Raw genomic sequence first — 25,919 nt, 5'->3', positions numbered from 1 at the left:
AATTCTTTTTATCATCTGTGAGAATGAAGTCATGAGAGTCCCAGGCCTATGGATGCTTAATTTTTTTGTCGATTCTGTCTGTGAACATAAGTATAAAAATAAAATAAAAAAATCCCTAGAAATATGCCAACAACAATATACTAGTCCCTGCGTAAGACGAAAAAAACAGTTACAATTCGTTATTCCGAAGATTAGTTTCTCTGAAATGAAATAAGCGCTAGGTTCGTTATTCTGAGTGTTCGTTCATCACAAAATGATATGATTCGTTATTCCGAAGGTATGTTAATCCGAAAAAGGAAATAAAGTTCGTTATTCTGAAAATCCTTTAATCCTTCTTTTCGTTATTGGATTAACGAACCATATTTCAGATTCAGATCAATGAACCTTTTGACATGTTTGAGTTATGAACCATATTTCATTTTCGGATTAACGAACCCGTTGGATTCTAAAGAACCATCGGAATAACAAACCTTCCTAATAGCCTAATTACGCCAAAATGTTCGGATCAACGAACTCTTATCTTATTTTCGGATTGACGAACATCTATAGGTATAAAGGGAATTTATGTGTTCGGAATCAAGAGCTTTCTGTATAACGAACTTTATTGGATAAATTCACATTCGGATTAATGTTTCTTTTGGAGGCAGAACAAGTATCAATAATCATGAAGACCATGGCCGGTATGCACCTGACCATTTGGTCTCCAGCACGTCTCGGAGACGTCGGGGAGATGCCTACCCAGTCACGGACACAATTAGCCGCCGTAACTGATAGCGACGTCGCGGAGACATCTCCGAGACGTATAACTAAAACGCGCGCTATTCGTCGTTTCGAATTTACTCTGGTGGGCAGGGGTCTTTTTTTACAAATTGTACATTCCTAATAACACCCTTGAAGCACGAATAAATATTTCATCCGACAATGAAGAACAAAATGTCCTGCATTTTGGAGACTTTCCTAAGAGACTTTTGTAACGACTTGAACAGTATGCTTACATTGCATGCATTTTCAGGAGTTTCTATCTTTTATTCGCATGCACGCGTCGAGACAGTAAAAAATAACAATAAACTGAAGGCTTGTCAATGGCATGACTACCCTAATGAAATATGTTATTTATTCCTATCACTTCTCAAACTTGTCTCAGATTTGTGTGTAATGCCTAGTTAAATCATAAAATTCACTCACAATCGATTAAAGATATAATGTATAGAAATTAAAGAGTAATTTACATACAACTATATTTTTAATGCCATTGCATGTCAGAGACGATATATTTTAGTAGCTGTACTACCCTTTTTTTAATACCGTAAACAAGCTGATGCTCCGACTTTCAAGCGAGACGCTAAAGTGTCCATTTTGAGTACGTGTATTGTTCTAGGTAGAATGGGAAGTGATTGTTCTCATCAACTCGTATACCTATCATACGTGTGTGTCAGGGGCCGCGGAATGAAGGTGAATTCGTGGTGGGTTTGGTGAAAGGGAAATTCCAGCGCAGTTGAAAGTCAGTCTGAAAAGGAGTAAAAGTAGCCACCGAGCCCGAGCAAGCGATGTGGGAGGGGGATACCCCCCTCCCACATCAGGGAGATACCCCCCTCCCACATCAGGGAGATTTTTCATTTTTAGGGTTGCCAGCTTGCGATTTTAAGCATACCTGCATGCTCTATTTTTTCTCTTTTTTTTTGCCCAAATAATTTTTTTTTTTGGGGGGGGGGGGGCTGTAGCCCAACCCCCCCCCCCCCCCCCCGGCTCCGCGGTCCCTGGGTTTGACCCAACGACGATGCAGAGCATCGTCCACAAGGCGCGAAGCGGCGATGTCTGTGAGCCGCGTAGCGGCGCGCCGATAGATTTTTTTTTTTGAACCCCGTAAGTGATATTTTCCTGGCATCTACTAACGCAATGGAGACCAAAAAAAGCAGTCCATCCAAGTAACATTTTAATATACAGTTATATCCAGAGTTATCATGTGTTTGGTTATTAACTTAATAAGTTAGTGAATCTGGACATATTATGATGGCGTTTTCCTATGCACATTAAATTTTTACTTGACAGCCCAAGGGGGGGGGGGGGGTAAAACCCCCGAACCCCCCCCCCCCCTGCGTAGATCCGCCACTGACATGAATATGCAAATAGTGAAGTGTAGATGTCATCTCCTCACTGTAGTTGCCATGTAGTTTGTACATAAAAAATTGAAATTGTAACTTTTTCATCCAAACACGATTCCCCAGTCTATAATCTTGATATGGAGGGTAGTTGGAGATTGAGTTTCAGATTGATCAGGACCAGTTTGATTTCTGCCAAATGAAACGCGGCCATCGTTTTGCTCTCCCTTCCCTTTGTACAGCGATACACAGTAAAATGATTAAGTCAAGTTTGAATTCATAATTTTCTTCGAGTCCTATCTGTGTTGGAAAACGGAAATCGGAATTTGTCTTCAATGTCTGCGTTATTGTTGTAGCTAATGATTGTAACTTTCGTCAGCAGGAATGCTAGTAAACAAATTGGGCACTGTATTCTTCAGGTGAGCTGATAAGAGCAACACGACTTCATTATAAATGGCATCTTGTGCGCAGGGTGCTTACAGGCGGCGTTCCGGGAATGTGAAACACCCAAACTATAACAACAGAAGGATCAGACATTCTAAAGTTGCAAAGCAATGCAGCTGAGACATGGAGTGCATAAATTGGTTCCTATGGTTACGAGTCAACGGAACTGAATATGTATTAGTGTCTATTCATTGTAATAAGGAGAAGAGTTAAAGAGGAAAGCGATTCTTACCTCTGCTGAATACTTGGATTTTAGTATGTATGAAGCCCTTCGTTTTATTCTGTTCGAGGTTATTAGAGATTTGCCAAAACAAGCATCAACCTTACAGGTATTTCATGCACTGGTTTGTATTCATGGTTGCAAACAAGCATCGACCTCACATTTAATGTACTGGTTGTGTGCTTATGGTTGTGTATCAGCTAGTAATAAAGGACGAGACATTTTTTTTTTCAATCAACGCTGTAAAACAATCTGATTTTTGGGGGTAATATTTGTCGTTGTTTATTTGGTTTGACCTCCACAAATATACAAAGTTTTTGTGTAATGGACATCTGTAGTGGGTCAAACTGATACACTGTATTTTGTAACACTGTGTTTTGTTAAGGTCATTTGTAGGGGGTAAATTTGGTAAAGAAATGGTGGCAACACGAATGCATATCTGTGTATATGCGGCATTATGTGCCAAGTAACGGGAATGTATATATAGTTAACAACAGAACATTGAGTTGAGAGTCGCAAAGTGATGCGGTCATGCTCTGGAATGTATAAATTGGTTTTTATGTCTCTGAGGCAACTGGATGGAACATGAATTAGGGTGTGTTTTTTTTTTTTTCTTCTCAGAAAAGGATCCGAGATTATGAGGAAGGTGACTCTCACCCGTAATGCTGGAATTTGTAATATAGGACATTGTTTGTTTAAATTCTACTGCAGTTCATTAGGAACTTGACAAAACAAGAGTCAACGTTTCAGTGTGTTACGTTCTGGTTGTGTGTTCATGGTCGCATATCTGCTGGTTACAACACAACTTAGTTGCGTAATAATGTGGATTTTGTATTTTCGTTGTATGGCTGGCCTCCACAAATATGTTCACACTCTTTTATTGGGTAATATAGAGGCCGTAGTGTACTTTTTTTGTTGAAAAGGATCAGAACCTATTGTGAACTTCCTGTGTAAATCATTTTTAGCTTTGATTAAGTAATAGACTTTCTCAAGTGTGTATTTCTTTTTTGGGAAAACTACCTGATGTGCTAAAGCCCAATTATAGTGTTGTGTTGCTTTCGGTCTTTTTGGAAGATTATTGTAAGAGTAATCTTTGGTTTATCATGGATAATATGCATGGTGCAGTTTTGATATGGAAGTATATTAAGTTCATTAGAATTATAATTGATGGGTGAACTATATATTATGGTGAATGGTTAAACAAAATAAATACAGGGGGCATGTTACTTGAATACAAAACGTGTCTGAACAGTTGCACATCAATATAATGAAAGGATGACACGTTTTTATGTCATACGATATGACTTTGGATGCAATGTTGTTTGTTGTTTGTTTTTGTTTTTGTTTTTTTTAACCGGAGTACATCCGTTTTGAAAAAGAATCCGAGTATATTATGATAACAAAAATGAATTTTGGCGTAATGCAGGATTTGTATTGCGCAACTTGCTATGGTTTAATAGATGAAAACTCATGTTTTGTCATCATGGAATTCAAATTTTCATTTTGATATAGTATGTATTCCCTGTGTGTTTGATGTGATCAGATAGACAACTTTACAGAGTGTTATGAATGTGACATTACATGGAAAATTACTGTCACGTTTGTAAAGTTTCATTCTCGTGTGAACACACTTGAAGATCAATTAATTTGTGTAATGAAAATAATATATATGGAATTTATTGACATTAGAATGAAAATGTATGGTTTTCGATTGTGTCATTGACCGTGTTTCTGACAGCAAGTGCCGTTAGGTCTGAAGTAAGAATATCCATGATTTTGATTATTTTGCAAAACATTGCAGTGTAATCAGGATTAACAATGTTATTGGTTATATGTTTTTTTCCCTTTTTCAAAAAAGAATGTAAGGAAACGCCAACAAGATATTGCTTTGCCTAACAGTGTTGTTCGGCAATATGATGTATAGCGTGACAAAATGATACATTGTTTACGGCTGTGTTTTTGACCGTGTTTCTGACGACAATTGCCGTCAGGTCTGAATTGAGAATACCTATAATTTGATTATTTTGCAAATCATTACAGTGTAATCAGGATGAATATTGTTACTGGTTGCAAGTTATTTCCCCTTTATTTTTTTTTCCAAAAAAAAATATATATATATATATGGAAATGTTATCAGGATGAATATTCTCACTGGTAACAAGTTATTTCCCCTTTATTTTTTTTTCCCAAAAAAAATATATATACGGAAATGTCAACAAAGTATTGCTTTGTCTAGCAATAGGATATGTCGTTTAGCAATGTGATGTTATTGTCTAACAATATGATATTGTTTGCGGTTGTGTTTTCGACTGTTTTTCTGACAGCAACTGCCGTCGGGTCTGATGAGGATATCCATATAATTTTGATTATTTTGCAAAACATAACAGTGCAATCAGGATAGATAATTCTACTGGTCATAAGTTTTCTCCTCTATTTTCAAAATATATATATATACATATATAAGGTAATGCCAACAAAATATTGTTTTGTTTAACAATATGATATGTTGTGGTATGCTTTAATTGAAAATCCTGTAAAATTAGAGATGAATTGGATTTACGAATTTAGATTTATATAACTGTTCGGATTTCTTTCTTTTTATTTATTTTTTGTTGGTGTTGGGGAATTACGCAAACTTGATGTTATGATGTAATGAATGATATACATGAATATTGCAGTTACACGACAATAGTGAATTTCATTTTTTCAGTGCCGAAAGGCTATGCAGTTGCGAGTGTCCCCCCCCCCCACCATATTTACACAATGGAACAAAAGATTTCCAGGGGTTCCAACTGATTGTGTCTGTAGTGTGTATTAACTTCATTTGTCTGTATCATATTTTCAATACATGTGTAATCCTTGTTGGGTTGTACTTTGACCAGTTGAGGAATATATTGCATTTTATAAACGACCCCCCCCCCCATCCATTTTGTTTTTGAGATGATTATTACTACAAGTCTGATCCCCCTCTTAATTGTGACAATTTTTGGAAAAGTTACAAGTTTTTATCCGTACGTTAGATCTTTATCGCTTGTCTGCATATTCATATGCGCACAACTCCTGCGTACTCATCATCCTGCCAAACTGGTGTAATGTGAAGTACAGTACTTGCTTGTACAGCAATTGTTCACTTGTACGGTCCCAGTATCGTCTGCACTGAACCGAACCCTTTGCTTATCTGCCTACACTCGCAGCCACGCCCACGTCAAACACACACACGCTAAGACACACACACACACACACACACACACGCACACACACACCCAAATCTCACACTCTCAAGCACAATCATACTCTCGCATGTTAAAACACTGCTTACACACGCCATGCATACACACACTACCACTGTTATAATGATGCCATTGGCGGCATTGGTGTGAAAATATGTTTCGTATTCAGACCTGCGGTGTGCTAACAAGTGCCCGAGAAGGTACATTATTGGCCTGGGGTTTTTGGAGCTATTCTGTACTTATCATATATTATTGATGATCCGGAAATTGATCGAATGTAATAGCCAAGCCACATTTGTCCTTGTCTAATGTCGGCTCAAATTTTTGTGTATGTATGTTTTTGCTGTCGTCTCGGAAGCCCACAGAGAGACTGGATTTATTCTTATTATGTTGTGTGTGTTCTATGTCTTTTTCTGTCCATGCTTCTCAGTGTTCTTACTTACCTTGTTCAGCCCTTTCTCGTTTCACGTTCTACGTCTCTTCAGCGATCTTCTGCTTATCATAATTTTGACGTCACCCATGTTCGTAGATTACTCCAGCGTCTTGCCACATCCCGGCGACTGGGTATTTTCTTGTATCGTCCACTTATTCACGACATCCTAGTTTTGTTAATAACGCAGACTTTTAAAAATTCGTCTCGTATTTTAAATTATGGCTAATTTTCTGAATGCTCCATTTCATTCCGTATCGAACGATTATTTTTTTGAATTGTTTAGGAACACAAGCTTAGATTCTGACCCAGTTAGTGGGTTAACCAGTACACGAACCACCCCTTACGATGATTTTGTTACCGATAGCCTGAATACAGCTGCAAATGAATTGCCTCATGATCTTAGTAATGATTTCACTCAAAATATGTTGTGCAATTATATTACAGTGAATCAATACAAAGATATGATTCATAATTTTTCTGAGGACACGTTTTCTTTGTTACATTTAAATATAAGAAGTTTGAATAAACATTTTGATGATTTAAAATTTCTATTAGAATCTGATGCAAGCCAGTCGCTATCCGTTATCGGATTAAGTGAGACATGGTTAGCTTCCAATACAGAAAATTATTTCGCAATTGAGGGTTATAATTTGTTTGTTAACAATAGGCTTGATAAGAATGGAGGGGGCGTTGCATTGTACATATCACGTTCCTTTGATACTATTGTTCATGAAGATATTTCTAGAATGGACAATGTTGTTGAATCTTTGTTTATAGAAATTCTTATCCCAGGATGTAGAAATCTTATGGTAGGCATTATATACAGACCTCCTAATTCAAACGCCAATGATTTTTTAACTTATTTTTCAGATCTTGATAATTCACACGTTTTCCGAAATAAGGATTGTTTTTTACTCGGTGATTTCAATATTGATTTGCTGAAGTCTGAGCATGATAATATCTCTAGTGATTTTCTTCACACACTTCTGTCCTCGTCCTTTCTTCCTCTTATTTCTAAACCCACACGTGTTACAGATCGCTCTGCCACCCTCATTGACAACTTGTTTTGTAATATTCTACCCCTCTCTGACTCTTTTATAATCCTTTCAGATATGACTGATCATTTTCCAATAATGACTTGTTTTACTCTTAAAACACCAGCTAATATTAAACCTATTTCACCTCTTTTGTTTAGACGTAGAGTTTCACCTGAAAAGTTAGCTAGTTTTGATGTGGCCCTGGAGAATGCTGACTGGTCAGGAGTATTTGGCAGCGATGATGTTAATATATCCTTTTGTAATTTTATGGAAACTTTTAATCATCATTTAGATGATGTAATCCCAAAACAAAGAAATAGAACAGAGTATAAAAAGACACCTAGATTACCTTGGATTTCCAGATCAATTCTTCGTTCAATTAATAGGAAAAATCGTTTGTATTACAAGTACAAATTGGAAAAAACTGAGCGCTCGAAGAATAGATATACATCATATAAAAATACTTTGACAATGATTTTACGTTCTGAAAAGAAAAGATATTACTTTAAGCAATTATCGAAATATAAGTTTGATATGAAAAATACTTGGAAAGTCCTAAAACAGGCCATGAATGTTCCGAGTAAACACTCTGACATTGATAAAATTAAATTGAATGATGAATCGATTAATGATCCTCTTCATATTGCAAATATTTTTAATTCTTATTTTTCAAAAATAGGCGAAAATTATGCTCAAAACATTCCTGCAACAGATTCTCATTTTACTGAATTTTTAGGTCAGCGTAATTCTGATTCCATATTTTTTATACCAACTAACAGATTTGAAATTATTGATATAATTTCTTCTTTTGAAAATAAACGAAGTTCTGGTTATGATGAGATAGATAATTTCATGCTTAAGGGTGTTATTTCCTCGATTGCTGATCCACTTGCTCATATATTTAATCTGTCAATTTTTAATGGTGTGTTCCCTGATAAAATGAAATTAGCTAAAGTAATCCCAATATTTAAGACAGGCGATAAGTTCGAAGTCAGCAATTATCGCCCAATTTCATTATTATCGTCATTGTCTAAGGTTTTAGAAAAACTTATTTACAAGAGAATGATCAATTTTTTGAAGGTACACGACGTTTTTACGAATTTTCAGTTTGGTTTTCGTGAGAAACATAGTACTACGCATGCTCTTTTGCATTTTGTTGATAGAGTTGTTCACGCAATCGATAACCATTCTCATCTAGTTAGTATTTTCTTGGACTTCTCCAAGGCCTTCGACACTATCAATCACGATATTTTACTTTATAAGTTATCGCATTATGGAATACGTGGGAAGGCCTTGGAGTGGTTCAAGAGTTATTTAGTTGATAGAAAACAATTCGTTACAATTAAAAACAATGATTCCGTTGTCAGAGAAGTTAAATGTGGTGTCCCACAGGGAAGTCTCTTAGGGCCGTTATTGTTTATTATTTATATCAATGATTTTTGTCGCGTATCCGACGACCTCTCTTTTATTCATTTTGCAGATGACACTAATGTATTTTTTGCCCATAATGATATTGATTTTCTCGTTCATAAAATTAACATTGAATTGAAAAAAGTGACAAATTGGGTCAGGGCCAATAGGCTATCACTCAATGCTCAAAAAACAAAATATATGCTTTTTAGTAATGTTGTTGATAGTTTAAGTACAAATATAGTATTAGATGACTCTCATCTACAAAGAGTCTCACATATCAAATTTTTGGGTGTCATTGTGGATGAAAAACTTTCCTGGAAGCCACATGTTGATAATGTCTGCAATATAATTTCACGTAATATAGGCATTGTAAATAGATTGAAATTTCATATTCCACAAAAATCATTACTTATGCTATATTCGTCGTTAATATTGCCTCATCTTAATTATGGAATATTAGTTTGGGGCAACACGCATCAGAATTTATTAGAGAGAGTGTTCCTCTTACAAAAGAAAGCTCTACGTGTTATCTGTTATTCCCCTGTACGTTCTCATACAAATATGTTGTTTGCCTCCAACAAGCTCTTAAAAATTGCAGATTTGTTTTTGTTTAATTTAGGGCAATTTATGTACAAGTATTGTAATAACTTGCTTCCGTCTGTTTTTGACTCTATGTTCCTAAAAAATCAATCATTTCATGAATATCCTACTAGGCGTTCCAATGAATTTCACTTACCTCTTTTAAGAACGATTTTTGCTAAAAACACACTTATTTATGTAGGCCCAAATTATTGGAATTCTTTGAATCAAGACATAAAAAACGCTCCATCCATATGTTCTTTCAAGAGGAGACTGAAGTCTTTTTTATTGCAATCGTACGACTCTACAATACCGAATTAACCATTTGGCCTTTTTTCTCAGTTACACTTACCTGCTCACTTTGTCCCCTCTTCAAAGAATTAATGGTATCTTTTTCCTGGATGCTCGCAATGTTGTCACCTATGCCATTTTGCCCATAGCGTCTTGAAGTTGACTTTCCGTATGTGACTCCTGTTCATACGTCCCTCTATTTTCTATTTTCTTGTCTTATTTCAGGCGTCAAAATATTACTTTTCCCCTACAACTATCCTCTTATTCTCTTGGCATGCTTCTGCCGAAGATCGCTGTTTCTGTTGTTCTGTTTCTGTTTCTGTTGTGCATTTTTGTCTGCTATTTTGTCTTCAGTTTGTCAGTCTTGTCCATTCCGTTTGTCTTGTACAACCTTTTTTTTTTCAGTAGTTGTCTCGTTGTCTAGTCCTGTTTCATGTTTGTTCGCGTCTATGAAAGTGTATATATGGTAATCTAATTTTTAGTGGGCTTCCAGACTTCTTCCACTTTATTATCTTTTGTATCCAGACTTCTTCCACTTTGTTATCTTTTGTATCTACGATGATTCGATTCCATCAATGTTCTTCTCCAGAGGGGCCCACACACTACAAGCTCTGTCTTTTTAGTGGGTCCCTCCATTTTTCGCACGGCATACATGTACTTCATTTCGATCACTTCTGTTTCTTTTTTACTATACAATGTATGATTACTAAAGGTCCTCAATTATTGTACAGTCTTTTCATTTCACTATGTTCTATTTACCTTGTTCTCTGTTATCAAAAGAAGTGAAACATATGTTATGTCGGAAAATGAAATAAACTTTGAATTGAAGTGAATTGAAATATATCGGGCAGATCATTATTCTGAAGCTATTTGACCAGGAATAACAACGTATTTTACTCTTTGATAACAAAAATATTGCATTTTCGTCTTTTTTTTCACGATCAATGAAAATTGTGAGGTGATGACATCATCAACTCACTCATTTGCATATTCACATCAACTGTAAGAGAACTGTTCTGCAGAACCCCCCCCCCCCCCGAGCGGAACTCTCGAAAGACATGGATCTTCTTACGTCCCCCCCCCCCCTTCCCGTTTTGATGTGGCCAAAAGTGCGGGAATATGGCAAGCCATATTGCTTTTTAAAAAGATTTTCTGATATCACGAATTCCCTTTCGTGATATCAAAAATTCGAATTTCTGATATCACAAATTCGATTTTTGATATCACAAATACCCATTGGTTTATCACGTAAAACCAATTTTTTGATATCACGAAATCGAATTAGTGATATCACAAATTCAATTCGTGATATCACGAATTCAATTCGAGATATCACGAATTCACATTCTTGATATCAAGAAATACATTTTGTGATATCACTAATTCCAATTTGTGATATCATTAATTTACATGGAATTTCAGCACATATCTTTCGCAAAGAAATGATTTGATTTCGAGCATTAGTTTTGCGCTGAAATTCAACCGTAAATTCTAGCGTTTGTTGAGCGCAGAAATACACAGGGAATTCGAGCTTTAGTTCAGTGCAGAAAACCAACGGGAATTTGAGCGTTAGTTGAGCGCAGAAATACATAGGGAATTCGAGCATTCGTTTTGCGCTGAAATTCAGCTGTGAATTCGAGCGTTAGTTGAGAGCAGAAATACACAAGGAATTCGAGCATTAGTTTTGCGCTGAAATTCAACGGTGAATTCGAGCGTTAGTTGAGCGCAGAAATACACAGGGAATTCGAGCATTAGTTTTGCGCTGAAATTCAGTTGTGAATTCGAGCGTTAGTTCAGTGCAGAAATACACAGGGAATTCGAGCATTAGTTTTGCGCTGAAATTCAACTGTGAATTCGAGCGTTAGTTGAGCGCAGAAATACACAGGGAATTCGAGCATTAGTTTTGCGCTGAAATCCAACTGTGAATTCGAGCGTTAGTTGAGCGCAGAAATACACAGGGAATTCGAGCTTTAGTTTTGCGCTGAAATTCAACAATGAATTCGAGCGTTAGTTGAGCGCAGAAATACACTGTGAATTTGAGCATTAGTTTAGCGCAGATATTCCTATGGAATTTCAGGTGTTATCTTTACATAGTACAGGCTGTATATAACGATAGTTACAAAAAAAAAAACACCTAAATGAAGAGTTTTGGCAACTCGTCTTCATTTAAAGTGATTAGGAATTGGTTTTAAAAGAATCGATGAAAATAAATCGTTTAGCAACATATCTAAAATGCCATTATTTATATGTTGTCAATTACTTCAAAGTCATTATTATATTCTCTTTTTTTTCCCTCCATTTCTCGCCACTGATTTGGCAGAGACTGGTTGACTTACAACTTTTGTTTGCGTTTCTCTTTACTCTGTCATGTGAAAGATACTCTCTCCCGTATGGCAAGCCATATTACTTTTAAAAAAGATTTTCTGATATCACGAATTCCCTTTCGTGATATCAAAAATTCGAATTTCTGATATCACAAATTCAATTTTTGATATCACAAATACCCATTGGTTTATCACGTAAAACCAATTTTTGATATCACGAAATCGAATTAGTGATATCACAAATTCAATTCGTGATATCACGAATTCAATTCGAGATATCACGAATTCACATTCTTGATATCAAGAAATACATTTTGTGATATCACTAATTCCAATTTGTGATATCATTAATTTACATGGAATTTCAGCACATATCTTTCGCAAAGAAATAATCTGATTTCGAGCATTAGTTTTGCGCTGAAATTCAACCGTAAATTCTAGCGTTAGTTGAGGGCAGAAATACACAGGGAATTCGAGCTTTAGTTCAGTGCAGAAAACCAACTTGAATTTGAGCGTTAGTTGAGCGCAGAAATACAAAGTGAATTCGAGCATTAGTTTTGCGCTGAAATTCAACTGTGAATTCGAGCGTTAGTTGAGCGCAGAAATACACAGGGAATTCGAGCATTAGTTTTGCACTGAAATTCAGCTGTGAATTCGAGCGTTAGTTGAGCGCAGAAACACACAGCGAATTCGAGCATTAGTTTTGCGCTGAAATTCAACTGTGAATTCGAGCGTTAGTTGAGCGCAGAAATACACAGCGAATTCGAGCATTAGTTTTGCGCTGAAATCCAACTGTGAATTCGAGCGTAAGTTGAGCGCAGAAATACACAAGGAATTCGAGCATTAGTTTTGCGCTGAAATTCAACTGTGAATTCGAGCGTTAGTTGAGCGCAGAAATACACTGAATTCGAGCATAAGTTTAGCGCAGATATTCCTATGGAATTTCAGGTGTTATCTTTACATAGTATATAACGATAGTTACAAAAAACCCTAAATGAAGAGTTTTGGCAACTCGTCTTCATTTAAAGTGATTAGGAATTGGTTTTAAAAGAATCGATGAAAATAAATCGTTTAGCAACATATCTAAAATGCCATTATTGATATGTTGTCAATTACTTCAAAGTCATTATTATATTCTTATTTTTCTCCATTTCTCGCCACTGATTTGGCAGAGACTGGTTGACTTACAACTTTTGTTTGCGTTTCTCTTTACTCTGTCATGTGAAAGATACTCTCTCCCGACCTCCCCCTGTTACTCCTGAGATTTCTCATTGCGTAGATTAACAAAATTGAAGTCCTTCGTACCACTGCTTTTTTCTTACTACAAATTCTAACTGTTTGTTTGCCATGCATACTGCTGCATAAAATCCTCATAAGATTTGGATATCTTCACTCTTCTTGATCTGGTCTGAAGACTTTTGGGCTTGTGCATTCCAGTTTTGTTCTCCCCGGTTTTGGTTCTTGAATAAACTTGCCTATATAATTACACTTTAAATCATTTTACAAAATCATAAACATATTGGGGCAGGCAAACTGTACACCCAACACTATTGGTCTTAATGGATACACCCCTTTGTTCTGGAGGACTGATTTTGAGGAGTGAGAAAATGTCTTTAGGAGAAACACGTTGCTTTATGTGACCACCAGCCGACACCAGTGGTGGACATTTGACAAGTTTACGACTCCCTCTCGCACCCTGCATGACTCACAGTCTCTCTATCTTATTCTCCGCTGCTGACATACACAGACCAGAGGGGTGATTGCCCTCGGTCGGTCCTCTGCAATACAAACACATGGTATGCTTTTATAACACACATACACATACAACCACACATAATTATCATCGATTTAGTGGAAGAGTCTTACTGTATATAAAGGGGATTACCACATGAAAAATGGGGGGGGGGGGATGTATAATGATTAACAATAATGTAGTAATGACAATTTGAGGACCAAAACGATGAATTAAATGTAGGCCCTAAGTGAACATAGTATCATTTAATTCATGATAACATGTTGCAAAACAATGATTGATTTGTATCAATAATTCAGCGAATATACCTTGACGATCATTTAGGGAATGATGGATGTGTAAATCTCTCATATATAGTTTATATTTTGAACATTGTTCTAAAAAAAGTTAGCAGTATAATATACCTTCCATCTGAATATCAGCTCAAAAGTAATGTTCCAATTCCCTGTGTATTCTGCGCTAAAAAAGAAAAAAAAACGCTCGAATTCACAGTTGAATTCCAGAGCAAAACTAACTATCGAATTCCCTTTGTATTTCTGCGCTAAACGAATGCTCGAATTCACAGCGATTTTCTGCACAGAACTGACGCTCGAACTCCCTGTGTATTTCAGCGCTCAACTAACGCTCGAATTAACAGGTGAATTTCAGCGCAAAACTAACGCTCGAATTCACTTTGTATTTCTGCGCTAAACTAATGCTCGAATTCACAGCGATTTTCTGCACTGAACTAACGCTCGAAATCCCTGTGTATTTCTGCGCTCAACTAACGCTCGAATTCACAGTTGAATTTCAGCGCAAAACTAACGCTCGAATTCACTTTGTATTTCTGCGCTCAACTAACGCTCGAATTCACAGGGATTTACTGCACTGAACTAACGCTCGAAATCCCTGTGTATTTCTGCGCTCAACTAACGCTCGAATTCACAGTTGAATTTCAACGCAAAACTAACGCTCGAATTCACTTTGTGTTTCTGCGCTCAACTAACGCTCGAATTCACAGTTGATTTTCAGCGCAAAACTAACGCTCGAATTCACTTTGTATTTCTGCGCTCAACTAACGCTCGAATTCACAGTTGAATTTCAGCGCAAAACTAACGCTCGAATTCCCTGTGAATTACTGATATCACAAATTCGATTTTGTGATATCAATAATTCAATTCGTGATATCACAAAATAGAATTTGTGATATCAGAAATTCGCATTTGTGATATCACAAATAAGAATTGTTGATATCACAAATTCAAATTAGTGATATCACAAATTTATTTCGTGATATCACAAATTCGAATTTGTGATATCAAAAAATAATTTTGTGATATCACGAATCACCATTGGTTTTTCACGTGAAACCTATTTTTGATATCAAGAATTCGAATTTCTGATATCACAAATTCATTTAGTGATATCTCAAATTGAATTTTAGATATCACTAATTCGAATTTCTGATATCACAAATTGAATTTGTGATATCAAGAATGGATTTTGTGATATCACAAATTCGATTTCTTGATATCACAAATTAAGTTCATGTGCTACACTTACGGGAATTTGTGATATCACAAATTTGATTCTTGATATCATAAATTGAATTCTTGATATCAAAAATTTGATTTTATGATATCACAAAATGGAATTTGTGATATCAGAAATTAACTTTAAATGTAAAAAAGGCTTGCCATACTCCCGACCTCCCCCTGTTACTTAATAAGAGAGATTTCTCATTGCGCAGATTAACAAAATTGAAGTCCTTCGTACCACTGTTTTTTTCCTACTACAAATTCTAACTGTTTGTTTGCCATTCATACTGCTGCATAAACTCCTCATAAGATCTGGATATCTTCACTCTTCTTGATCTGGTCTGAAGACTTTTGGGCTTGTGCGTTCCAGTTTTGTTCTCCCCGGTTTTGGTTCTTGAATAAACTTGCCTATATGATTACACTTTAAATCATTTTACAAAATCATAAACATACTGGGGCAGGCAAACTGTACACCCAACACAATTGGTCTTAATGGATACACCCCTTTGTTCTGGAGGACTGATTTTGAGGAGTGAGAAAATGTCTTTAAAGAAACACGTTGCTTTATGTGACCACCAGCCGACACCAGTGGTGGACATTAAATTGGCAAGTTTACGACTCCCTCTCGCACCCCGCATGACTCACAGTCTCTCTCTCTCTCTCTCTCTCTCTCTTATTCTCCGCTGCTGACATACACAGACCAGAGGGTTGATTGCCCTCGGTCGGTCCTCCGCAATACAACACATAGTATATGCTTTTATAACACACATACACATACCACCACACATAATATCGATTTGGTGGAAGAGTCTACTGTAAAGGGGATTACCACATGAAAAATGTATCATAATTAACAATAATGTATAGTAATAGATGACAATTTGAGGACCAAAACGATGAATTAAATGTAAGCCCTTAGTGAACATAGTATCATTGAATTCATGATAACATGTTGCAAAACAATTGATTTGTATCAATAATTCATCGAATATACCTTGATGATCATTTACGGAATGATGGATGTGTAAATCTCTCATAATAATATAGTTATTGGTATTTTGAACATTGTTCAAAAAAAAGTTAGCAGTAGTATACCTTCCATCTGAATATCAGCTCAAAAGTAATGTTCCAATTCCCTGTGTATTTCTGCGCTAAAAAAACACAACAAACAAAACCGCTCGAATTCACAGTTGAATTCCAGGGCAAAACTAACGCTCGAATTCCCTTTGTATTTCTGCGCTAAACTAATGCTCGAATTCACAGCGATTTTCTGCACTAAACTGACGCTCGAACTCCCTGTGTATTTCAGCGCTCAACTAACGCTCGAATTCACTTTGTATTTCTGCGCTAAACTAATTCTCGAATTCACAGCGATTTTCTGCACTGAACTAACGCTCGAAATCCCTGTGTATTTCTGCGCTCAACTAACGCTCGAATTCACAGTTGAATTTCAGCGCAAAACTAATGTTCGAATTCACTTTGTATTTCTGCGCTCAACTAACGCTCGAATTCACAGGGATTTACTGCACTGAACTAACGCTCGAAATCCCTGTGTATTTCTGCGCTCAACTAACGCTCGAATTCACAGTTGAATTTCAGCGCAAAACTAACGCTCGAATTCACTTTGTATTTCTGCGCTCAACTAACGCTCGAATTCACAGGGATTTACTGCACTGAACTAACGCTCGAATTCCCTGTGTATTTCTGCGCTCAACTAACGCTCGAATTCACAGTTGATTTTCAGCGCAAAACTAACGCTCGAATTCACTTTGTATTTCTGCGCTCAACTAATGCTCGAATTCACAGGGATTTACTGCACTGAACTAACGCTCGAAATCCCCGTGTATTTCTGCGCTCAACTAACGCTCGAATTCACAGTTGAATTTCAGCGCAAAACTAACGCTCGAATTCCCTGTGAATTACTGATATCACAAATTCGATTTTGTGATATCAATAATTCAATTCGTGATATCACAAAATGGAATTTGTGATATCAGAAATTCGCATTTGTGATATCACAAATAAGAATTCTTGATATCACAAATTGAAATTAGTGATATCACAAATTTATTTCGTGATATCACAAATTCGAATTTGTGATATCAAAAAATCATTTTGTGATATCACGAATTACCATTGGTTTTTCACGTGAAACCTATTTTTGATATCAAAAATTCGAATTTCTGATATCACAAATTCATTTAGTGATATCTCAAATTGAATTTTAGATATCACAAATTCGAATTTCTGATATCACAAATTGAATTTGTGATATCAAAAATGGATTTTGTGATATCACAAATTCGATATCTTGATATCACAAATTAAGTTCATGTGCTACACTTACGGGAATTTGTGATATCACAAATTTAATTCTTGATATCACAAATTGAATTCTTGATATCGAACATCTGATTTTTTGATATCACAAAATGGAATTCGTGATATCAGAAATTAGCTTTGTATGTAAGCCCTCTTGCTTTTTAATAAGATTTTCTGATATCACGAATTCCATTTTGTGATATCAAAAATTCGAATTTCTGATATCACAAAATCAAATTGTGATATCACTAATGCCCATTGGTTTATCACATAGAACCAATTTTTGATATCACAAAATCGAATTAGTGATATCACAAAATCGAATTAGTGATATCGCAAATTCAATTCGACATATCACGAATTCAAATTCTTGATATCAAGAAATACATTTTGTGATATCACTAATTCCAATTTTTGATATCATTAATAAACATGGAATTCCAGCACTTATCTTGCGCAAGAAAATCATTTGATTTCGAGCATTAGTTTTACGCAGAAAACCACTGTAAATTCGAGCGCTAGTTGAGCGCAGAAATACACAGGAATTCGAGAGTTAGTTTTGCGCTGAAATTCAACAGTGAATTCGAGCGTTAGTTGAGCGCAGAAATACACAGGGAATTCGAGCATTAGTTTTGCGCTGAAATTCAACTGTGAATTCGAGCGTTAGTTGAGCGCAGAAATACATTAGGAACTCGAGCGTTAGTTCAGTGCAGAAAATCGCTGTGACTTCGAGCGTTAGTCGAGCGCAGAAATACACAGGGAATTCGAGCGTTAGTTGAGCGCAGAAAATCACTGTGAATTCGAGCATTAGTTTAGCGCAGAAATACACAGGGAATTCGAGCGTTAGTTCAGCGCTAAAAATCGCTGTGAATTCGAACGTTAATTTAGCGCAGAAATACACAAGGTATTCGAGCGTTTGTTCAGCGCTAGAATGCAACTGTGAATTAAAGCGTTAGTTGAGCGCAGAAATACACAGGGAATTCAAGCGTTATAGTTTTGCGCTGAAATTCAACTGTGAATTCGAGCGTTAGTTTTGCGCAGAAATACAAATAGAATTCCAGGCTCTTCTAAGAGAAGAGTTTTGTCAACCCGTCTTTAATTTAAAGCGATAGGAATTGGCTTTAGAAGATCATTGATTTTTTTCTCTCTGTGAAACAATGAATAATATATTTCAAAAAGTCCCTGTATTTTTTTTTTCTAATGCCAGGAGGCTGTCACGAATTCTTTTAGTGATATGGTTCCAATTTGTGACTTGCCCTCAAAACTGCATGCATTTTGCACTGATACAGCTACCCCAGCTGCTTCATATACCCAGCTAGCTACCAGGATATGATTATGCAGCTCACAAAGTAACAGCTTTAGTCATATACTGTACTATCTAACAAGAATCGGATGCCTCTTGCTTTGGAAAACCATTGATGCAGCAGAGGTTGGAATCTACCTCATTATAAGATTTCTACGGAACTCAGGCAAGCTCCTACTAGACGTACCAGTCATGGGTTTCCTGTAGATCTACTACTGTGTTATTCGCGACTTTCTACCACTCTCGATGAGACTACGTGTACAAGTGTATGTCCATGTGCCAGCCATTTTACTAGAGACTGAAGTCTAGACTATTTTATAGACCACGTCTGCTGCTGGTGCAGTGTGGTGGCGTATTGCAAGCTTCAGATCAAAGAATGACAGGTTTTGATCCTTTCAAAAAATGTTTTTTTAACGGACCATTTTCATTTAGCTTATAGAACTCTAATGCCATGGCTTACACCCCCGCTGACAGTGTGCTCGTCAGAATCGAAAGAACATTGAGAGAAGTTGAAAGACTTATCGCTATTGATAACCATGAACAGGCGAGGAGAAAGCTGAATTCAGTAAGTCGAAACATTGAACGAATATCTGATGGGTTACCCTCTGAAACACATGGCTCTCTTCAAGAATGTATCCACAGTTTGCTACGATTGTGCAATCAAACGAACGAGCAAGATCATGACGAATCTGGAATCAGAGAAGAGAATAATGAAATTAACGATAATAGACATCGTGGAAGACCCATGACCAGTCTGCCATCCGGATCTTCCAGTTCTACTTCCCGTTCCACTTCTCCAACTTCAAGTTTTCGCGCCCAAAGGATAAAATCAGGTAGGCTAGAACACAACACACTCTTTGTAAATTTTGAATGCTGCAATGCTAAACATAAGAGTCAACTTAAAATATGTTAAATTTACAATGTTAACAGTCGTATCATGTTTGATTTATAATCCTGGGCCATGTGTTTTTGTATTGTAAATATGATCCTCAGTGGGCTTGATGATGTTTTTTCCAATTATAACTTTAAAATATTCTCTAGCGTGAAAGCAGAATTCTGTGAAATACATTATAGATTGAACCACAAAAGCACAATGTGATGTACCGGTTGAATAGTGTACTACCAGTAACCTACACTTTCTTGACGTCCCCCAGATTTAAAGATTTGCAATTGTAGCATGTTAGATGAGAGATTCTTGGTATCACAGGGTTCTGCAGATTACTACTACTATCGTTGATAATGCATAGAAAGGGAGAATGCAAGAGAATGGCAATAAATGGTGCGATCTGCAATGAGAGTTTTTTGCAATGAGAATTTTTTTCTTCTACATGGTATAAGTGTCACCAGAATCAATCTCTGTGTGGAGGACAGTGGTGATCATATTGGAAAAAATCCCCTATTACCCCCCTCATGCCACACCACTCGCCAAAAATAGACATGTGGAAATCTGAGTGCAGGTATTTGTGCGTATAAGCTTTCAAGGGCGGAATGAAGTGTAGTGTAGAGTGGCATGGACAAATTAGTGAGATTGGGAGGACATGATGAAGTCTTTTTGTAGTATTTGTCATTGCCATCTGAATCGTGGCATAAAAATGATGTTTTGGAGATTGAAAAACAGTCTGCTCAGTCTGAGTTTGCGCAGTCAATTAGTCTATAGAACTGTCCTTTAACTAAGAACTTGATTGCACTTAAGATTATCGATATATTCGATCTACTCATAGACTGTACAATGTACGGTTGTGTTGGATGTCAATAATAAATAGTTTTAGTAATAGTTATTTTACAATTCTAAATTGAAGACAGATTTGGGAACACATTGACTTGCATCTTCTTACCTATGTCATAATTTTCATTTTATCACTGGATGTTACATGTACCGACGTCATGTACATGATAGCACACCAGTATGCTACAACAGCGAAACCCTTTTAAGGGTACGATACAGGGTTGAATTCGTGTTCCTTTTTATGTGCATGTCTCTTCCACACGATATACCATTCTGAGAGAATGAAAATATTGATTTGTGAAACGCAGTTTTAAATGATAGTGAACAAGATCAGATCTATCTAAAGTTTTCAGTCGATACTTTTTCTGAGCATCGGCTCAAATAGATTAACATGCGTTATTCAACTTGTTTTACGCTATTGTCATCCGGCGGGATCGCGATGATTTCATGAAGTATTTCAGCTGTAATATTTTACGTAATGCGATACACGCCAATATTAATCAAAACATCCAAACAAAATGCACATGCGTTCCAAAATCATAAATTCTTCTTTCTTTTTCTGCCACGAATTTCATCACATTAAAAGCTTTTGAATGATTCTTTTAAATGATCTGTTTTGAGCTAATACCACGCATGTGTATTAGTTCGAGGGAAAATTAATGGTTACATTCAATGGTAATGAACATGGGGGGTGGGGGTAGTGTGTGTTATCGCGTGGTTTATAAGAAAACATGGAAAGAACGGTACTCGGTTCCTTAATGGGGGATAAAGAGGAATAACGACGGAACTGATGAGCCTAGCGTGTTTGGTGATCCTCCTCCCACTTCAGATTCATTCCCAGGGACGGCATGGAGGTTATCATACATCTGCAATGCACATGTGTGTACGTACATTATTGTGTTCTGGCACAGAATCTGCAAAACAGGAAAGAGAATACATCGATGGCATGAAGTTTGGTTTTCAATCTTTCATTTGTCGCGTGTTTGAAAGTAGCAGGTCAAGAAATGGAACCTCGTTGTATCAAATAAGATAACTTATATTTTTCTTTGACGTAATGCACCGAAAATGTCCTCGTTATTCCTGGGATCATTCTCTTTATATCCGAACTCGTTGTATTAGGCCTATATCCAATTCCTTGTGCCATAGGTTTACACACAGTGAAAAATGGGACGGACGTGATCACCTCGTCACTACGGGGTTTCACTGTATTCGTAATGAGTCAATACATTTTGATTACTTGTCCCACATTGTTGTATCTGTCAACAACCTCTGATTCATTCCATGACCTTTAGACCGAAGAACGAAAGAATACACTTTCAATTACAGTTTGTACTATAACAAGCCTGATCCATGTTACTTACAAGAGTATTTCCATTCTGCAGGTATGCGAGGGCGTCCCAAAGTGGAGATGACAAGGGAACAACTAATAACCCTTCACAAGAGTGGTTACACTGCTCGTAGGATGGCTTTACTTTTTCACTGCTCTACCTCGCTTATGTACAAGAGGCTGTACGAGGAAGGTATTAAGATGAGAGACAAGTTCTCAACAATAACTGACGAGGAATTGAAAGCTGTTATAGCAGACCTTCAAAAATTCTTCCCCAACAGTGGTGCTGAGGTGACTTTATTTTCCTAGTGTTTTGTTGTATGCAATGTGTGTTGTGATTACAATGTCGGCATATGAAATCAGCCCCGTTAGTACAATTAATCATGCAAAACAATGCTCATCGTAATTTACTGTAAGATTCAAAGTATATATTACCCGTAGGCTTCCTTTTGACCTCAAAATTTGTTCTAAAAATGTCAAGACTGGTTTGATTCAAATACAAACTCGTTAATGTGATACATTATAACATATCTTGAAGAAAAAAAAAACCAAACATGAAAGTTGCAGAAAATTTTATTCGAGCCATGTAAGTTTCTCACCATAATCCAAACGATGTCACAATTACAAGGTTATAATTTATACAAGCTGTACATATTAACATATTGTAGTTCGTAGTACACACAGAATGAATATGATATGTAAATTGAAAAGAAAGAAAGAAATTAATTACATTGATGCGATTGAATAGAAAGCTCCTTGCCTGTTATTAGACGTAAAAATTCTACTTCAATCAGCGAGCTATGCACAATACCAATGTCGTACAGAACTGCCATGGGGTCGAAAATCATGATGAGTCCAAATAGAATGACATGTCTTCACTTGGATTGAGAATAATTCCATTTAATTAAAATTGTAAAGTTGTTTTCAAAATTAACCTTTCTTTAGATGATGACCGGCCTTTTACACACTCGTGGTCTCACTTTGCAAAGGAGTAGAGTACGGAAGTGCTTGTCTGAAGTTAATCCGCCTGCTACAGCCGAACGATGGGGGCACTCTGTTTCACGGAGAGTGTATAAAGTCGGTGCACCAAACAGCCTTTGGCATATTGATGGACACATGAAACTCTGCAGGTGCACTTAAATATTGTCTGCTCTTCCCATTATACTAATTCTTGAAAATTATTTCTATCTTGTACTATTTTTTTGGTCGGCACGTCACTCAGGCATCTCAGTGAGTCAGTCCGTGCCATCAGAGCTGACCAGTGTGACATTGTGTATGACTAATAAATCTATTGATGATACATACAACTTGTAGGTACATCATCATTTTACTACAGGATGTTGTACCTGCACATGTTCCTGCACTGTAGGAATAGGGATGACTTGGGATGATTATCTCTTGGCCGTTCAACTCCAGGGTAGGAATGACTGCATGCACGGGCCCTGTTAAATATCTGGTACACGGGCACTCCCCCTCCCCAAACAAGCAGACAGACAAACAAACACTAAACAAACAGAGAGGAAAATCTGTCAAGATATTTTAACGACATCTAACCCAAGAAAGTAGGGGATGGTCTTGATGCACCTTGTATATGTGATGCGGGGTATATACGGGGTATATACGGGGTATCCAAGGCAGGAAATGCCCACCAACGGAGGGAGATTGTCTGAGATAGGTGGTGCATTTAAACGAAAGGAACGACCATACAAGTATGTGTACACAAAAAGAGGAAGGGGCTAGGATTATCTGACACATATAAGTAGCATACGCTTACTAATAATGTATGTAATCTGTGTTAAACACACATGTACTTTAATCATGATAATTTTGATCAATCATTTGGGATATACAATCTTGTAAGTGTTGTAATACAACCAGCCTTGCTTACTAAGCCGACCTAACATAAGGTCGAATATGAAATGTCGAAGGTCTTTTCAAGTCCTCTTCTCTGCATATTCTCTTGATTTTAATCCATCATAAGTAGAATTTGCTCTGAGTTTCTCTATTTCTTTAGTCCAAGTAGATTCGACTTTATAAGCCAGGTTGACTGTATGCAAGTATACTGGTATACATGCATGTATATATAGCTGTAATCCCAACTAGTGACCATGAATTGCCACATTTTGATTCTCTAAGGAGTGATTCAGATTGTGAGGTCATACAATCTTATTTATTAAGGGGCAAAGTTCAAGTAAATATGTGAAAAGTGACCCTCTCTTCATATTGTAGAAAATTCTAGGGCAAAATCTTGGTTCAGGAGGACAAAGGTCAGAACTAAATGTGACCGTGCATCCCTCACTTACGCTACTGCAACAAAAACTCTGAATTTACATCATGACCCAAAATACTTAAATTGTGTCAAGTTTATTAAACTTCAGTTTCTTTGATTCTGTGAAAGAGCAATTTTACACACATTTGTGAATTCTAAATTTTTCCGACTGATAAACGAATGGTGATTTTTCGCGGTTTTTCTGGAACTCTTTATAGTGTGATTAGGTATAATATTTGTCAAAATATTATACATATGTCAAAATTTTGTCATTGTTCTCTGAAATGACATTTCCCTCCAAATGAAACTGGGTTAGACTCTCTGTGACTGTACGAAATCATAACAGCGCCATGTAAAAAGTTAGAATGCAGATGTACTGGGAGAATAATGCAATATGCCTTTGCCACAGGAAATGTGATGTTCTATCATGTGGACTGTATGCCATTTTCAAAATTCTGCATTACAGTTACGCATAGTTATCGTATCTTCATAGGTAAAAATATCATTATGTCATTAATACTCGGAACAATATTGTATATTTAATTGGTTAATGACCCTATGTTCCCTTATATGCGGATGTAATTTTTTTCTTCCCCTTTGTTTTATCTGCATGCGCATTTGCAGATGGGGCCTTGTTACCAATGGATGTATTGATGGCTACTCCAGACTCATTACTTTCATCCATTGTTCCACGAGCAACAATGCAAGAACAGTGTTAGACCTCTTTCTTGAGGCGACAAAGACCTACTCCATGCCAGCTCGTGTTAGGTCCGATCATGGCCATGAAAACATCCTTGTAGCTCTGTTCATGAATTTGACATTCGGAACCAACAGAGGAAGCCACATAACAGGGGAGTCCGTGCATAACATCAGGATCGAGAGGTTGTGGAGAGATGTCTTTAAAGATGTGATTCAAGTGTTCTACAAGGAATTTTACGAACTTGAGGATGAAGGAGTTTTGGACCCCAGTGATGACATCCATAGATATAGTCTGCACGAGGTCTATTTGGAGTCTATCAACCAGCGCCTGTCAACATTTCAGCAGGCATGGAACCACCATCGCGTCCGTACTGAAGGCAACCGCACCCCGGAACAGATTTGGCGAGATGGCATGCTAGAATGTAGCCTAGACAACGCTGCAGTAGGCAGAGTGTTTAATGAGGGATCATGGGAGGAGAGGATCGAGGAAATGTTGAGGAGGCACAACCTAGCTGATACTGGTGATGAAAGAGTAAATGGTGAGACAAACAGTGTGAATTCACGATTGTCGCAAGTTCAGAAGGAGGAACTACAGCACATCCTGGCAGGGGATGGTTTGTTGAAAGACAAATTTTGTCAACATTCCACGAAGGTTGAAGGTTTCCTGCGGTAACATTTTCCTGAATAAATTCCAATTAAGCTGAGATTGGCAGTACACTAGTGTATTTATAGGGGGAGGAAGGGAGGGAAGGAGGAGGAACATGGTTGTCTGATTTGGATCAAATTGGTATAGAGAGACACTAACTCAATCACATTTTGAAATAAAGTATCTGAGTTTACATTGTTCTTTTCCCATTTATAAAGCAAGTATTTTTCATGTTTTACCACTTTTTCATTTTTCCCTTTGCTTAGGGCTGGGATGCTTGACATGGT

General features: G+C 36.9%; 1 protein-coding gene across 1 annotated transcript; it reads left to right on the top strand.

The window, feature by feature from the left end:
* The first annotated feature begins 664 nt into the window (after window positions 1-664).
* On the top strand, window positions 665-25,659 carry LOC139731408 (uncharacterized). Its single transcript, XM_071642296.1, has 4 exons — window positions 665-800; window positions 22,074-22,309; window positions 22,964-23,148; window positions 24,912-25,659. Exons 1-4 carry the CDS (start codon window positions 665-667, stop codon window positions 25,657-25,659), a joined length of 1,305 nt encoding a protein of 434 aa, XP_071498397.1.
* The last annotated feature ends 260 nt before the right edge of the window (window positions 25,660-25,919 follow it).

The sequence above is a fragment of the Diadema antillarum genome, unplaced genomic scaffold, assembly GCF_040938485.1.
Source record: "Diadema antillarum isolate AM-2024a unplaced genomic scaffold, OU_Dant_1.0 seq00000369_RagTag, whole genome shotgun sequence".
Taxonomy (NCBI): domain Eukaryota; kingdom Metazoa; phylum Echinodermata; class Echinoidea; order Diadematoida; family Diadematidae; genus Diadema; species Diadema antillarum.
This window is presented reverse-complemented; position numbering and strand designations above follow the sequence as displayed.